The sequence below is a fragment of the Gossypium hirsutum genome, chromosome A11 (genome assembly GCF_007990345.1).
Source record: "Gossypium hirsutum isolate 1008001.06 chromosome A11, Gossypium_hirsutum_v2.1, whole genome shotgun sequence".
In the NCBI taxonomy this organism is placed as follows: Eukaryota; Viridiplantae; Streptophyta; class Magnoliopsida; order Malvales; family Malvaceae; genus Gossypium; species Gossypium hirsutum.
This window is the reverse complement of record NC_053434.1, coordinates 106,480,720-106,498,824: the sequence shown is the minus strand read 5'-3', so window position 1 is coordinate 106,498,824 and position 18,105 is coordinate 106,480,720. Positions and strand designations below refer to the sequence as shown.

Here is an 18,105-nt window from a genome sequence, read left to right as displayed (position 1 = left end):
CCATTAAAAGCAGAAGTCACTAACTATGATAATATTTAAGTTGTAATATAATCAGAATATATTTTGATGCAAAAATTGGGACAATGAGAACCTTTCAAATGTGACCAAACTACCTTCCCACTATAGCCCTCTTTTAACAAAATTCATGCAATGCTAAAATGCAAAAGTAATGACTCAATTAAGTCATCTGAACCCTCAAAAATAGTCCAATTTAGAAATCCGATCAGGGTTTAGGCAAATTAGATTTTTAAATTAGTAAATAAGCAAAGAGCCCCAAAATATAGAGATGTGAAATGCTTTATCCTACAAGAGCACTCGCTATATATTTAGCCCACAATGTTGGAGAAAGGTAAGCATGAATACAGCTAAGAAAAGTGCTATCCCAACATTCCTATATAATGAGCTTAAATCCCTCTCTTATAACAAATGAAACTAAAACCGTACTAAATGTCCCTTTAGAAAAATGAGTTTACGTCAAAATTAAAGTGCAAAAGTGAGACATAAACGCAAAACGGATGGCACTTACAACATCAAAATACACACAAACACAAAGGTCATATGCATCGGAGCCTCCGTTCATGTAAAGGAAAAATATGGAGATAATATAATTGGAGGGATATGCATTCACCAATTTTATTAGGCACAACGGACAAAATTAAACCAAAGTCATTCATCATTATAGAGCCCCAAACCCGAGCCAGATTTCACTGTTTTGATGGGGTTGGAAGTTTCCATGAAGTAGTCAAGAAAACTATCTACCATGATCTAACAGATATCAATCTCCTTACTCCGCCATGGTTGCTTAGGACTCAAGGAAGAGGAGAATGAAGGTTAGTTCCCTTTTCTGATTCAGCCTGTGAGACATTTTGACAGTCACTCATTTCATGTGCTCTTGAATGAGGATGGGCTGATACGGTAAGATGGATCTTATCAGCAAGTTTTTCCCACACTGATGAAAATGGATTTGGAGTCCCGACCAAGGTGCTGTCAGACATAACTTGCGTTGTATTCAACATCTCATGAGAGCGGAACATTGATTTTGTATCTCCCTGGTGAAGTTAGTTAGTCACTAATAATTGGGTATATAATACTTGTATGTAAGCATTCACAGCAAGGGTTTAAGCATTCATCATTCAGATCAGGAAAAATAAGTACTTAATGGTCCTTGTTACTAATGATCGGGTGTGAGCATCGGATTCAGCACAAGAGAAGGGAGGGGAGGCAGGGGCACTGCTCCCCCCACCCACAAAAATGGGATAATTATTCTTTAAATCCCAAAATCTATAAAATTATATGTTAATGCATGGTCAAATTATAGTTTGACCCTCAATAATGAAATTTTGATTTAATCATTCTAAGAAGTATGAAAATATAAACTAATGTAATTATGAAATTACATTTTAGCTCAAACAAAAATGTGTGACTAAATCTTCATCTCAAAAAAATTCCTGGTTTCAACCTTAGGATCCAGAAATGTGTCCATTATAGATATGTTCAATCATTTTCAAGTTTAGAAATTACCTGGCTTCTTGCCAAAAGAATTGTCACAATCCTCACAGTTGCATATGGCAGAGCATCCGACTTCAGCCTAAAAATAAATGAAGAATATTTGTGTAGTTGGATTGATTAGAGGTAATTACAATCATTTATTAAACACAAACTGAGCGTTGTCGGTTTTATGTCTAACACCGATTTGTTCAATATTTTAAAGAGTTCTTTTTCATATACTTAGTGAGTCATATAACATATCTATGTCAAGGTGTATATTACACATGGATCTCGAATATAAGTACTTGAAAAAAAGAGAAATTGGGAGCAACATAAGTAACATGGAGCTACAAAGTTAAAACATACTCGATAGCAATCGCAGTACTTTTTTAGGCATTTTGTCCTCTTGCATTTGCATCCCCTTCTGTGCCTGGGTGATCCAGCGTTCATCAAGTTTCCATGACCCTGGCGCATAGTTTCTCATGTCAAACACTTACGGGATAACACAAATTTAAAGGGAAAAAGGTGTAAGATTATAGAAGTTATAATTACAGTAACATTAGGAGAATCATTGGATGGGAAAACAACAGGTGAAGCAAATGCAAGAGGGTCACGCAATTCAATTTGTTGTCGAGTATCAAGAACAGTATCGTCATAATCTGGATTGTTCAAACAGTTCTGGCATGCACAATTATCGCAGTAAATCCCTGCTGCAAAGCACTCACAATAACTGCCAATCACAATAAACAACAAAACTCAACAGATGTACTCTAAACTCTTTTCTTTTTTCAGCAACCTCTGGACGTTGGGGGTATGATGTTCCAAACTTCTTCTAAATACATGAAGAAAACTAAACATACCGATCTTGGGTATATGCTTAAACTGAGTCCAAGTAACATAGCACTCAAGTGAAATGTTCTATCTAGCATGTGAACTCACAGTTTCACACATCTGGATCTTATGCAGTTGCAGTGTTTCCAGGCTGGAATCTTCACTGGGAATGTTTCTTTATTCCTGAATTCAACAAATCCCACAGCTAAAAAGCAATGTGAAAATCATTCAAGTAAAAATATTATGTAAACTTGCCTCTCCCCTTTTGAGCTAACTTGGGATTTGGATTGTTGGTCAACCCTGTCAGCAAATTGTTTACTTCTAAGCAGGTGAAGAAAGGACATTTCCTGAGAATCCTCCATTTTTTCTGGTACACGACCTCCCTGGTGATCACTATCAACATGATCACTGACTCTCCCAGCTGGTGAAATGAAGGGATGATGGTTTAATGGTACGACTCCCCCAGCTGGTGAAATGAAAGGATGATGGTTTAATGGTAGAATATAAGATGGGAGCGGAATCGACATGCCCTGGTTTCCACCAAGGAAAGTGGGCTGAGAATCGAAACCTTGACTCACGTGTTCCAAAAATTCATCAGATTCAACATGTTCCGGGATGTTTTTAGATGAAAAATCCAACATCCTACACCACCTTTCATCACCGGAAATCTCAACCACGCCATCATTTGCGTTATCCTTAGTTTTTTCAGTCGTCACTTCTGAAGCATTGAAACAAGCACCACGTGTTTCATCATGTGGAGCCCAGTATTCACCATTTTTTATCATAGAATCGCCTTGGTTGTGACCATTTGAAAAATCCAACATCCTACGCCACCTTTCATCACCGGAAATCTCAACCACGCCATCATTTGCGTTATCCTTAGTTTTTTCAGTCGTCACTTCTGAAGTATTGAAACAAGCACCACGTGTTTCACCATGTGGAGCCCAGTATTCACCATTTTTTATCATAGAATCGTCTTGGTTGTGACCATTTGAACTTGACCCACCAATTTCATCTCTATCAGCATAGACAAAACAATCTTTAGTTATGAGCAAAGTGATTAGTTGACTTTCCAAAAATATTATCAGTGAAAAAAAAAACACCTTTCAACGAAGCTTAAGCATATTGGTCGTTGGTGTGCATTTAGAGGGGGTGAGTTAACCAATGAAGAAATCGATGTAAAACTGAACTCAGAAAGCCTTTGATTACGCAGTGATGCTCTCGCTCTGGATGGCATTATAGGAGAGAGACGATTGAGAAATTCGGAAACCGGAGATTTCTACAATAAAAACAAAGGTTTTACCAATTATGTGTTTATTCATTTCTATACTTTTAGGTATATATGTTTGGTACAAGGCAAATTGTTTACTTTTTCAGAAGTCGTTACTTTTTCCAAAGGAGAGGTAGCAGGAGTCGTTTCTTTTGCCGGAGGAGAGGTAGCAGGAGTCGTTTCTTTTGCCGGAGGAGAGGTGGCAGTAGCAGGAGTCGTTACTTTTTCCGGAGGAGAGGTAGCAGTAGCAGGAGTTGTTACTTTTTCCAGAGGAGAGGTCGAAGAAGTCGTTACCTTTTCCGGAGGAAAGGTAACAGGAGTCGTTTCTTTTTCCGGAGGAGAGGTAGCAGGAGTCGTTTCATTTTCCGGAGGAGAGGTAGCAGGAGTCGTTCCTTTTTCCGGAGGAGAGGTAGCAGCAGTCGTTACCTTTTCCGGAGGAGAGGTAGCAGGTGTCGTTTCTTTTTCCAGAGGAGAGGTAGCAGGGGATGATGCCTCAATGGCATTTCTGGAAGACTCCATCGATATTTCAAGAACCTTTTGCTTTTGAAGATTTTCTCGAGAAAGTGATAAAGGATGATAATAAACAACCCAGTTGCTGTTTCTTCTCCTTCAGGGAATCGACATTTGACGGTGATTGGCTTTCAAGTTTTGCTAAATCAACCTGAAACACTCAAAGGAGAATCAAGGAAGGTAAAATGATTATTAGAAAATGAGAGAAAATATAGAATTCATTCATAATTTGCTCAATACATCAGGTCTGCATTTATACACTGAGATAACAGAAGCAACAGAGGCTCAAGAAACTGTAACTAATTGTAACAGAATACTAATTGCAACAGAATCATAACCGGTTAAGCTAACTACTTCAACAATTTGCAATTGTGCTGTACTTGCTAATCATGTTAAACTGAAGAGATGAATTGTGAATAATATAGAAAGAGCCAAGAATAAATAAATAAATAAATTTTAACTGTTTTAATTTAAGAATAAAATATTATTTATTATTTCATAAAATTTTAAAAAATATAGTCATGATTATCTGAAGACAATACAAATGATAAAATTCGGGATACAAATGGATTTACGTAGACAATTAATTTCACTTGCGATAAGAGCAAAAAAAAAAACAAAAACAAAAACACTAAATTTAAATGATATGATTAACGAAAGAATAATGAATTATGAATGATACAAATGAGAAAATTCCGGATACAGATGGATTTACATAGCAATTAATTTCACTTGCGGTAAGAGCCAAAAAGAGAACTGAACTTTAAGTATCCTTCCATAAAATTTTAATTGTTTAAATATTAAGGATAAATAATATTTTGAATATTTTGAATGCTTTAAATTTAAGGATAAATATTATTTATCCTTTCATAAATTTTTTTAAAATATATATTTTTATCCAAGGAAGCTAAAATACTTACTTACTAGCTAATGAGTAAAAGAAGGATGAAATGTAGATAATACATATGAGAAATTCTGGATACGAATAGATTTATATAAGCCACTAATTTCACTTGCGATGTGAGAAAAATAAATAAATTTTAAGGATAAATAATATTTTAAATATTTTAATTGTTTAAATTTAAAAATCAAATATTATTTATCCTTTCATAAAATTTTTAAAAAATATTATTTATTCTTTCATAAAATTTTAATTGCTTAACTATTAAGGATAAATAATATTTTAAATATTTTGACTCTTATAAATTTAAGGATAAATGTTATTTATTCTAACACCCTGCACCCGGCCTAGAAGTTTAAACCGGATCCGGGATGTTATATTCATCACCGAAGTGATAGTTGTTTTTTACAAAACAAGTTATCACGTCGAACCGAAACATTTAGTTGTTTAAAATTCATTCAATAAAATTACAGTTAAATTTAATATATATATATATAACTGGAATCGAATGAGTGAATAAAAATTTAAAACGGAGCTTATACAACAGTTTTATAAAACCTTATAATTCAAAAACCGAATAACAAACAGAACTAAAAAATAAAAGCTGAAAGTCTACTTTTCACCGAGACTGTTCGAGACCTCCGCATACCGAGTCCAGCGACAGAGTTTCAGTAACAAACCTGCAAGGGGAAACACTAAGGGGGTGAGCTACACAAGCTCAATATGAGTTCGAAACAAGGTAAGAGACAGAACTACGAAATTCAAACCAGTAGCGCTATAATACCCCTACCCGTATTCATTGCCGGAATAGGGTACGATGTATTACCGGAGTTTACGAATTAAAATTTTTTTAACTCAATATAACCCATTTATAGATATCTAATCTTCCCTGAAATTTTAAACCAGAAACAATCCATATCAACCAATCCAATTCAACATATTTTCAAGATAAATTCATGCATATTTATAAAATAACGTCATCACATACCCAAAAACCAAGATTTGTTAGCTATACCAATGACTAACTCTACATTCATTTCACAGAATCATTTACTTTATTAGCTTATACATGCCATTGATTTCCAAAATAAAGTTTCTTTATATACCGAAATCCTGAGGTTGATAGCGTGATGTGTCTCCGACCAAATCCGACCTCCGAGCTCTTAACACTACAAAATAGGGAAAAAGGAAACGGGGTAAGCACTTTGTGCTTAATAAGCTCATGTAACAAGAATTATACTTACCTAATATTTTCAATACAATACAATAAACATTCATATATCCATTCAATGCATCATTACCTTAATATGCACAAACTCAACATTCAAGTTGGTACAATAATTTCCATGTACCAGTAATATATACCATGATTGATGAGCTCATCAATATCATAATTTCCATTTCCTTGTTATTTTTTCATATTTATCCCGTTGAATTTATTGGAATTTCGATGGATTTTTCAGAGATACACTTTTAGTGTACAATTCCGGGTCCGTTAAATCATATTCATGTGCGCACATTTCCATTTCAGAGAGCACATTCCCGCGAACCTCAACCTTGCAGCGGGATTACCAGTCCAGGCTAAATCCCCTGCAATATAAACTCATAGAGTATTGTCGGGATTACCAGTCCAGGCTAAATCCCCTGCAACGGCAATTACTCTAATGAGCTTGGATCTGAATTACCAGTCTAGGCTAAATTCAGACCCTAATTCGGATTACCCGTCCGGGCTAAATCCATTTTACACATATTCTTCGGGAGGGCTATCACCCGTCCGGGCTAGATCCTTTTTACCGTCAATTCCTTTTCAGAGATCCATCGAATTTTCCTTTCATTCAACCGGGATTTCTTCCCATTTTATCAAATATATCAATGTTTCATAAATTTTCATACAATGAACATTCAAATAATATTCACATCAATAACATACAATCTCAAGCATTTAAGAATATAATTCAAGTTACACGAACTTATCTTGATACTTGTTTGTAAAAAAAAATCTACTAATCTCGAACTTTTTCCTTTCCTCGATCTAGCTTCTTATTTGAATCTTCTGGATCTAAATAAATAAATTTAATTATCAATTTAATACATTTCATGTTCATATGCAACATTCTCTATAATTCAACTATTATTATTTATAGTTTATTCAAAGTTATCTATTTGAGTCATAGTCACTAAATTATTTATAACTCGAGATATGGAACTCCAAATTAAGATCTGTTAATTTTCCCTGAAACTAGACTCATATATCTTCTTACCATAAAATGTTCAGAATTTTTGGTTTAGCCAATAAGTACAGTTTATTCTTTAAAGTAACCCCTGTTCTGCTGTCTGACAGTTCTGACCCTTCTTCACTAAAAATTAATTATCTCTTCATACAGGATTCAAATGATGTTCTTGTTTGTTTCTCTTAAAAATAGACTCATTCAGGATTCTATACATATAAATTTAAGCCCATAATTATTTTTCTTCAATTTTTTATGATTTTTCAAAGTCAGAACAGGGGAACCCAAATTCATTCTGACCTTTTCTCACAAAATTCATTATATCTCAAAATTTACAAATCCATTACTTACACTATTTCTCTATGAGAAACTAGACTCAATAAGATTTAATTCCATATTTTGTCCATCTTCTAATTCGATTTCTACAATTTATGGTGATTTTTCAAAGTTAGTCTACTGCTGCTGTCCAAACTGTTTTTGTGCAAGCTGTTTATTACCATTTTTCCCCTAAGCTTTTAATAAATGATAATTTCGTCCCTACTCAATTAGCCTCTCAATTGAGCTGATTTTTCTCAATTAAAATTTTATTCTATCACCTTAAACTAGTTTAAAACCTTTAGAAATCAGAATTTCAGCAATAGACTTTAAATCTAAGCATTTTCACAATTAGGTCCTAAAAATCAATTTCTATTGAAATTACTTAATAAAATCATCTAATAAAAAAATTAAAGCTTTAATTTCATTCTATTTAATCATGAACTTACAACACTCAACCATGGTGACTTTCAATTTCATCCATGAAATCAAAAACTAATGAATTTAATAGTAGGACCTAGTAGTCTTAGAAACACAAAGATTACAAGAAAAAGGCAAGGATTAACTCACTTGGTGCAAAAATTATGAAATACCAGCTTAGAGAACCCTCCTATGGCGTTTTTAGCTGCTGGAATTGAAGAGAAATGAAGAGAAATCTAGATATTTCCTATTTAGTCCTAGTTTTATTTAGTTAATTTTTCAATATTCCAATTTTGCCCTTAATTTATCAATTTTCCTGCTGATTTCATGCCCTTGCCGTCCAGCCCAAATAAATTTTGGGTCTAATTGCCTTTTAAATCCTTTCTCATTAGACTCTTAAGCTATTTAATCATTCTAGCAACTTTTACACCTATTACAATTTAGTCCTTTTCATTTAATTGACTACCCAAACATTAAAATTTCCTAACGAAATTTTAATACCACATTACTAACATTTCATAAATATTTATAAAATTATTTTCGACTCGGTTTTACGAGATAGAGGTCCCGATACCTTGTTTTTACCCAATTTCTTCAATAATTTCTTTTTCTAACTAACCACTAAATCGGTAAAATTTTTCTATCAATATTTTCATACGATTTTCCTATCGTATCAATTTTCATGCAAAAATATTGAAATAAATTTCTCTTTAAATCGGATTTGTGGTTACGAAACCACTGTTCCGATAACTTTGAATTTAGGCTATTACAAGCGCAACAGAATTTCAAATACTCACAGAGCCAGAAAACATACTTTGAACTAAAGCCCCAACAGAATGTAACAATCAGAGCACACCAAGTTCACACAGAAAACCCAACACAAGTGTTGTTCAGACAAACCAAATATAGACAACTAATCTTACAGTTAAGACTCGTAGACAGATGCGGATGAAATGCAGTCAAGTGGTAAAACCCACCCATCCAGCCAACACACCTATCCGTCCTCCGATCACACCCTATAAGAGCTGCTTAAGGTCATCCAACCAAAACACACCACATAGGACCTCGAAGGCCCATCCAACCCTACACACCATATACGTAGACTAAGCCACACAGATATTAATACATAGTAGAGCTGGCATACGTGCTATACAATGCAATGCGGTAATTTGCTGTACAGACATGTTGTAGTTTAAACTACCAGATCAGATAATAGTACACAACAAAGCTGAAGCACATGCAGTACAGTGTGATAAATCGCTGTACGAGTAAATTACAGTAGAACTGGTAGATCAGATCAGAATCAGACTCCCTTCTCTTCGCAAACCCACCCAAAACTTTACTTTATGCAAGTGTATGTACGTGTACAATATCACAGAAAACAATGAGCTCATCCACAGACAGTTAGAAAGAAACAGATATGCACACACACACACCCAGCTAACAGGGTTCAGAGTCAGGCATCTCACACAACAAATTCAAATATCATATAAGCCGTAGCCCAAATCAAAGTCTTATCCACCCTTATTAAGGCTTAGCTAAGGGTTGAAGCACACAGACACATTTTCATATCAAAAACACACACAGAACCAAATTAAGTGCCTTAGAACCACACGTTCGTGTGCTCTGGCCATGTGAGAGGTCAAAAGCCAGTGTGAAGAGGGGCACATGGCTGTGTGGCTGAGGCACACGCCTGTGTGAAAAGAAGCACATGACCGTGTGACTGAGGTACATGCCCGTGTGGACCAAGGAAATAGCCGTGGGAATAGGCCGTGTAACTCTCTGTCCAATTGAGCTAAAATAAAAATAGGGCAAACACGACCGTGTGAGGGTCTTATATGCCCGTGTGCCCACCAAACACCACCGTATGTCCAAAACACACTCTCGTGTGGGATCTCTAAATCCCCAAATTGGCCATACGCCCGTGTGGCACCAAATCACTCAAACCTTAATTCCCAAACACACAAGCTCGTGTGCCCAGGGGACACGGCCGTGTGTAAATTGACAAAATCCCCAAATCGACCACATGACTGTGTGGCCAGGCCGTATGGCACCAAAACTTGCTGAAAAACCCTAATTCCTAAAAGCACACGGCCGTATGAATTGGCACACGCCCGTGTGGAGACCCATGTGGTCAAGAAACCACTTCAGAACCAGTCAAAAATCACCGTTTTAACCATCGAAACAACTCCCAACCTACGCAATGACAAGAGTATATCGAGATATGTTGTATTCCCCATACTTTTCAACAACTACTACCCAAAATCGACAGTTTAGAGCATACTCAAGAAATGTCGAAACAATCATTCGCAAAACAAAAATAGATAAGATTCGAATCCCACACCTGTTTTGTGATCCAAGACATCTAGAATCTGACTCACAAACCAAGAAATCGAAGTTCTCCAAATCTCCCACGTAAACCGTTCAAAAATAATGAAGAACAAAAACGAAAAAAAAAACAAAAGAAAAGGAACCCAAAAAGGAATGTCTAGAAAACAAATAAAAATAAATAAAATAGAAATAAATAAATAAAAATAAGTAGAAATTATTATTGTAACAGCCCTTTTTTAGGGTTAATCGGAACAGTAATTTTGGGGCCACCAAATCTGACAAGTAGGTTTGTAGATATTATATTTAATATTTATGAGTTAATTGTGATTTTAAAAATGTTTTTGATATTGTGATTTTTGTTTTATAAGCGATTTATTAAGTTCAAGTGGTATGACCCTAAGGTTAAGTAGGTTTAGAAAATGAGGTATCAGGACCTTGTTTCTATAAACCGAGTCGTAAATATTTTTATAAATATTTACATAGTGGCAATAAGATGGTATTAAAGTTTCATTGAAAAGTTTTATCGTTTCGATAGTTAATTAAATAAAAAGGACTAAATCGCGTAAAGTGCAAAAGTTGTGTTCTATAAGGTAAAGGTATTAAATAGCTATAGAACTTTAAAGTGGAAGTCCTTATTTGGAATTATCCCATTAAAGAGATAGTGAGATATGATGGCTTGGCATTTGGTGTAATAAATAAAGTGTATAAAGGTTAATATTGTAAATTGGTTAAAAATAATAATAAAATGAATAAAATAAAAGAATCAAGATGTCATCTTTTCATTCTCTTTTTACCAGCCGAATATGAAGGCTTGAGAAGCCATGGGAGAAGCTTCCAACTTTCAGCTAATGCATGGTAGGCATTTCTAGTCCCGTTTTTAATTATTTTTATATTTAAAGGATCGTTGTTGCTTAATTTACTAATGAGGGGGCTATTTTGCAAAACCATTGAATAGTTTGATATTTTCTATTGATGAGTATAATAGGGTTTTAAATTTTAATGGAAGAATATGAGTCCTTATTGATAGTTAAACACTTTTTATTAAGTGAATTTTTGTGAAATTGACAATTAAGGTTAAATTGATAAATGTGAAAACTTTGTGGTTAAAATGTGAAATAAATGAAATGTGTGGGATGCTAGAAACACTAGTGATATTCGTCTATAGTATAATTTTACTCAATTTCATGAATTTTCATTTTTATGATATAGGGACTAAATTGTAAATAAGTTAAAATATTAGGGGCAAAACTATAATTTTGCCATAAAGTGAATTATGGACTGTTTTGATACCATGAACATTCGACTAAGCTTAATTATGGTTAAAAATGGTTAATTTGCATGTTTTGAACTAAGGGACTAAAATGAATAAAAGTAAAACTTTAGGGGTAATTTTGTAAAATGATAAAAATGACCAAATTGTATGAAATGAAGTGTTTTACTGTCTAAATTAATATATTGAATGAAATTATTAATTTAGGTTAAGATCGGGTGGAAAATCGAGGAAAATAAGAAAATTACCAAAATGCTCCTGAACTTTGGTATCTCTACAATTTAGCCAGGTAAGTTCGTATGCAATAAGCATTGTTAAATTTATACTTCTAATGCTTTAATATCGTATAAATTGTATATATGTGAATATTTTAAAGTTTGACGACATATCGACTAAATGTGGCACTTAGTGTGCGGGGCAATCAAATATGGCACTCAGTGTGCGAGATGTTGAGAATGACACTTAGTGTGCGAAATATCGAATGATTCAAAGGGAAATTATAAATTGTGATTGAATGATTAAATCGAGCAAAGTGAACAGGTATACATGCTATATTATATGAATTGTTTATGAGACGACTTTATAATGGTGATATTCGGGCTTTGAGCCTAGCAAGCCTTGTGCTGGTGAATTAAATCGGGCTTATGCCTATCAGGCTTATTGCCGGTGTACAAAATCAGACTTTGAGTCTAGCAGCCTTATGCCAGTGTGAGATACAGGCTTAGGCCTAGCAGGCTTTATGCCGATGAATTATTATAAGTTTATGCCTAAAAGATTTATTGCTGATATGGTAGTTGAATACGTTAAACGAGCTAAAACGATCAGGTACATGATAATTGATTACCTATTTGAAAATAAGATAAGTATATGTGCAAATAATGTATTGTGATGTATGTGGAAATGAAATATGATTATGTGCCAATGAAACATAAATGAATGAATAAGATGTGATTTGTAAAGTTGCATATGTGAAATTTGTCAGATGCTATGTGAATGAAAAGTGAATTTGATTATAAATGATCATACGAGATTCATATGAGAAAGATATATAATTAAATGTGTTATTTCCCATAATGTGTTCATTTGGCTATATGAAAGTGTGAAATGGTTGATGTATGAAAATTTAATTGAATAAGTTTGTGAAAGTTAAAGTTGGTTAAATGAGTAAGTATAATATTGAATGATGATAATTTGATATGAGAACATGTTATGAAATTTAGAAAGGTTGTGTGAGATAGCATATTATGTTTACGATATTGTAATGAAAGTATTTGTTATGTTAAGTTTATTAAGATACGAGCTTACTAAGCTTAAAAGCTTACTCTGTGTTTTGTTTTTCTTATGTTTATAAATTTTCGGAGATTTGCTCGGGTTGGAAGTCGATGGAGACAACATCACACTATCATGTTATCATTTCAGTAAATAATATTTTGAGACTCGGTTATGTGGCATGTATAGGCTAGTCTTGGAGTTAATTATTTTGAATGAGTATGTATTTAAAGCCATGCGAAAATAACTTGCTTATTATGCTTAAGTTTGGTTTTACATGTTCTTAATTAAAATGTTTAATGAGTTTGGTTTTGATAGTCATTTTAATAGTTAACTCATTTTGGAAATATGAAATGTGGTATAATTAGAGTGGTGGATGATGGTATATTAACTTAACAGGTTCGGTTACTAAGTGGTAAGTAATGAATATGTTTTATGATTGTTTTGGTTGATTGTATTGGTATAGGTTCAAATGGCTAATGATGGTAATGATTAAGTATGTTTTGGGTTAGTTAATAGGATAAAAATATGAACTTTAGGTATATTAATATAGATATGAATTAGATGCATGCTAGAGTGTTATTTGTGTTCAAGTGCTAAGTATGACTTTTATTTTTAAGATGAATTGAGCACTTGTATATATATGCATCATTAGTATGTTCGGCCATGTTATAATGTATTTAAGTTTCATATGTGATTGCATAATAATTCATGTAATATGATTCAATTGGTTTTATTATGAACTTGTGCAGAAGTTATCAAATGATATGTTTGATATACGATTAATGAGATAGAAATTGGCATATATTCGAAGTATGAAGTGTAATGATATATAATGGAATATGATTTTAATTATGAAAATGGCATTAATATGATGGATATAAGGAACTAAATATTGGAAGTATTAACTATGTGAACATGTCTTTGATATATACAAGTTTGGTTCGAATTTAGTAATTATGGAACATAATCAGTTGGGTTTTGATATATGTTCGTACTGAATTAGTTGGAATTTTTGAAATGCGCTTATTTGCGATATATGTTCAGTAAGGTTTGATTATTTCTGAATTTGAATTATGACCCATGTATTCGAATTTATAATAAGTGAATTGTGGATATTTGAAATTGATAAGTTTTAAATGTTTATTAATTCTTGGTGTATGAAAGGTGAGGAATGAGTGTGCTGAACTGTGTTTTATACAGTAATGCCTCATAACCCTAATTCGGTAACGAATACGGGTTAGGGGTGTTACAATTATCTTAAAATAAAACGTAATAAAATGTTTCTCTACAAAGACTCAAACCCAAAAACTTGAGGTTCACTAAACCACCAGACCAACAGACCCATTTTGATATTTAAACATGCGATTAAACACAATAGCACACCTCTCTCTCTAATCCTAACCACAAAACCCAAAAACTTTTAACCCCAAAATTCGAGGTGTTACATTTATCGTTTCATAAAATTATTAAGGATAAATAATATTTTGACTGTTATAAATTTAAAGAAAAAATATTATTTATCCTTTCATAAGATTTTAAAAAATATTATTTATTCTTTCATAAAATTAAAAAGCCTTAATAACAAATTTGACCACTAACGTTTGCATGTTTTGTCAAAATGACCCTAATTGTATTAATTATATAAAAAAATAATTCTAACTTCTCAGTAAACAAATGTATAAAAGATTGAACCCTTTTAAAACAAAAGAAACATTGAAACCTTAAATTTATTCATTAAATTTATTAGAAAAACATATTTAAAAAATAATAAAGGTTAATGGTAAAAAAGACTCAAAAATACAATTAAGATCATTTTGATAAAACATATAAACATTAGTGGTCAAATTCATCATTAAGCCAATTAAAATTTATATATTATTTATCTAAGGAAGCTGCTTACTTATTAACTAATGATTAAAAGAAATTCTGGATATAGATGGATTTAAATAAACAACTAATTTCACTTGTGATAAGAGAATTTTTTTTAAGGGATAAATAATATTTTAACTGTCTAAATTTAAGAATAAAATGTTATTTATCCTTTCATAAAATTTTAAAAAATTAAATATTAATATTTTAAATATTTTGATTGTTATAATTTTAAGGATAAAATATTATTTATCCATTCACAAAATTTTAAATAATGTTATTTATTCTTTCATAAAATTTTTAAATTTTAATTATTTAAATATTAAGTATCAATTCATTCACTAGCCTCCTCTGTTGAATTGTCACTTGTAATTGAAGTTCCACTGAATCTAAAGGCCATTAGTTTACTAATCAAGTCCTAGGACTAGGAAGACAAATCAGACCTTACTGCCGAAACCTTGGGATTCTTCAGCGCCCGATCGGGGCTATGATCTCGGAGAACTCTACTCCTGGGGTGGGATCTGAAGCACCATGCAGAGGTACTCCATCAACGTCTACGATTACAGATAATCCATTAGCTGTTGTCCTGTCAGCTACGCCGTAGTTGCCATCATTTTGGAAACAATCACTCTCCTGCTGCTGCAGCCATGCCTGCTCCAAATTCCACAACACCTCACCCATCGTTGGCCTTTCACTGCCCTTCTCACCCAAACATTTCCTTGCTATGTCTGTGAATGTTCTCAGACTTGTTGGATCTATTTTTCCTTGTAGATACGGGTCAATGATTTGATCAACCCTCCCTGATTGGTAACAATGCATGACCCACTCAGCCAAATTTACCTTCTCCTGCTCTTCCTCCGTGTTTTCTGTCAGTTGTAGAACAGCAGGTCTGGCAGACAATACCTCAAACAACACTACCCCAAAGGAGTACACATCTGATTTCTCAGTTAATTTCTGACGCTTGTAATAATCTGGATCCAAGTACCCAAAGCTTCCCTTCACCAGTGTAGTAACATGCGTGTTCGACTGGGTTAGCATGTTGGGGCCAATTTTTGATAGTCCAAAATCTGAAATCTTGGCCACCCAATTCTGATCTAACAGGATATTAGTACTCTTCACATCACGGTGTATAATGCTATGCTTCGAACCTGTATGAAGGTAATGCAACCCTCGAGCTGCACCAATACAGATTGTGAGCCTTCGCGTCCAGGAAAGTGGAGGCTTCTTCATCTTGTATAGATGATCACGTAAGGTGCCGTTCGCCATATAATCGTAAACGAGTATCATTTCTTTTCTTTCCTTGCAGCATCCGATCAAAGAGACTACGTGGCTGTGACGGAGCTGTGATAGCAGAAAAATTTCTGTCTGGAACTCATTTAGTCCTTGGTGAGAACATGGATTGGCTCGTTTTATTGCAACAAGATTGGTGCTACCATTAATGGATCCCTTGTAAACTTTCCCATAACCTCCAGCTCCAAGAAGTAAAGCATCAGAGAAGTTGTTGGTGGCTACCTTTACCTCATCAAATGTAAAGTTCTGGCAATGGTCAGATGATTGAGACTTCATGAAAGCTTTTCTCTGCCCTTTCCAATCAATTGCAGCTACTATTTGCCAAAGAGTAGGTAGACAAAATAATAAAAGAATGCAACTCATGATTTGGACGCAAATTTTGAGAGCTTTATAACTTGTGTACAAGCCCAATTATGCCTGGCCCAAAGTAAATTACCCAAGCCCAATTTACATCAAACCCTAGCCCAAATAATAAGCCCATTTGCTTAAGATTTTTCAGCAACCCTAGCCTCCTTCAGCCTCAGCCGCCGCATGCCTCTTCTGCCGCGTGCGTCACCACCGCTCAGGGCACCAACCACCGGCCTCACATGCCTCTGACACACCTACAAAGAGAGGAACACGCGAGCAGTAAAAAAAAAACAAGAAAAAAATGACAAATAAAAGAAACAAATAGCAAAACGACAAGAAAAATGGATGTAAAATATTGTAATCCGGCTTTAAAAAGCGAAAAAGGATATCCCTTCTCTGGGGTACGCACACTGAAAATACAAGGCAGAACAGAAACTTCGAAGGTTTTCAATCTTTCATTAGATATTTTCGTTTCTTGTTTCTTTCATTTTTATTTTATTTCAAAACACAAATCTTTTAAATAAAAAGAAAGAGGAATAAACTTACCTGAGTGGTCCTACGCTCCACCGTCGCCAAGGGTGTTTCACCGGCACCAAGGGCCTCAAAACCTTTCAAGGTTTGGTCTCGGCTTTGGCGGGTGCGTCTGTTTGGTAAAAGGACCAAAGCGTCCTCTTTTATTTGTTTTTTGCCGCGAACAAGGGCTAAAAGGGCCATTTAGCACCTCTCCGACCACCGTCCATGGTGGAGGAGAGGTGGTCTGGTGGCGGCGCGATGATGGGTGCATCACCCTAGCAGAGAAGAAACGAAAACGAAAAGGGGGGAAAAGAAAAAGGTTTTGTTTTTTTTTCTCTTGGAAATTCAAAGAGGAACCAACAAAATAGAAAAAAGAGGAACTTTTTTTTGTTTTAAGTCATATGGAACGGTGCCGTTGGTGTACTGGGGGTTGTGAATTCTCCCTAAAAGGGATATTTCTGCGATTGGTCCTTCTCCTTCGCAACCACCATTCAATCAAGCCCCATTTTTTGTCTTCTTTTGTTTTTAAAATTTAGCCCTCGGATCCTGTTTGGTTTTCGTTTTGATCCCTAATTAACTTTCCAATATTTATACTTTTAAACCCCGAATTTTAATTCGTTTTTAGCCATGTCCTAAATCTATTTAATTCATCTATTAACCCTTTCTTAAATGTTTCATTTATATGTTATTTCAAATATTTTATATGTTATTTATTTACACCTATTCTAACTTATTTTAATGTACTGTTTATTCAAATTCTTATTATTTATTTTAACTTGCTTTATGTATATTTGTTACCTTAATCTATTTTATATGTATTATTTATTTTTTATTCCTTACTTATTATATATATACATATAGTTTATTTCAAGCTTTTTTTATATATTTATAATTCTTTAAAATTGTTATATATTTATTTCAAATTATTTTATATTTTAAATTATTGTATATTATGTATTTCGAATAACTCTCTTTATATTACCTTTGAACTATTAACATTATAAAACATATTTATATTGTCTATTTTTAATTTTTTTACGTATTATATATTTTAAACTTCTTATTTATTACCTTTAAATTAAATTGTATATTATTTATTTTAAAATTATTTTATATACCTTATTTTAGACCCATTCTACTTATTCCATATTTTACACTTTTATTTGTATATATTTATCTATTTTAAAATATTTCATATGATTTTTTTATTTGCTTTGTATAATATAGATTTTAAAATTCTTCTACATTA

The 18,105-nt window shown here is 33.5% G+C and overlaps 2 protein-coding genes across 5 annotated transcripts; both read right to left on the bottom strand.

Moving 5' to 3' along the window:
• Positions 1-605: 605 nt before the first annotated feature.
• Positions 606-4,484, bottom strand: LOC107892607 (protein tesmin/TSO1-like CXC 3). 3 transcript variants are annotated; one of them, XM_041081626.1, is made up of 9 exons: positions 4,359-4,484; positions 3,689-4,250; positions 3,423-3,598; positions 2,575-3,336; positions 2,428-2,502; positions 2,041-2,218; positions 1,855-1,953; positions 1,522-1,588; positions 606-1,049 (listed from the first exon to the last, which is right to left on the bottom strand). In XM_041081626.1, exons 2-9 carry the CDS (start codon positions 4,106-4,108, stop codon positions 1,018-1,020), a joined length of 1,809 nt encoding a protein of 602 aa, XP_040937560.1. In that variant the 5' UTR covers positions 4,109-4,250; positions 4,359-4,484; the 3' UTR covers positions 606-1,017. The 3 variants fall into 3 exon arrangements, with proteins under 3 accessions (XP_040937560.1, XP_040937561.1, XP_040937562.1); XM_041081627.1 differs by lacking the exon at positions 4,359-4,484 and having other exon boundaries at positions 2,575-2,970; positions 3,154-3,336; positions 3,689-4,207; XM_041081628.1 differs by lacking the exons at positions 606-1,049; positions 1,522-1,588; positions 1,855-1,953; positions 4,359-4,484 and having other exon boundaries at positions 2,047-2,198; positions 3,689-4,207.
• A 1,633-nt stretch (positions 4,485-6,117) lies between these two features.
• LOC107892598 (receptor-like protein kinase FERONIA) lies at positions 6,118-17,227 on the bottom strand. 2 transcript variants are annotated; one of them, XM_041081625.1, is made up of 3 exons: positions 16,890-17,227; positions 15,149-16,597; positions 6,118-6,169 (listed from the first exon to the last, which is right to left on the bottom strand). In XM_041081625.1, the coding sequence occupies exon 2, from the start codon at positions 16,356-16,358 to the stop codon at positions 15,174-15,176; it is 1,185 nt and encodes a 394-aa protein (XP_040937559.1). In that variant the 5' UTR covers positions 16,359-16,597; positions 16,890-17,227; the 3' UTR covers positions 6,118-6,169; positions 15,149-15,173. The 2 variants fall into 2 exon arrangements, with proteins under 2 accessions (XP_040937559.1, XP_016673155.1); XM_016817666.2 differs by lacking the exon at positions 6,118-6,169 and having other exon boundaries at positions 15,090-16,597.
• Positions 17,228-18,105: the final 878 nt, after the last annotated feature.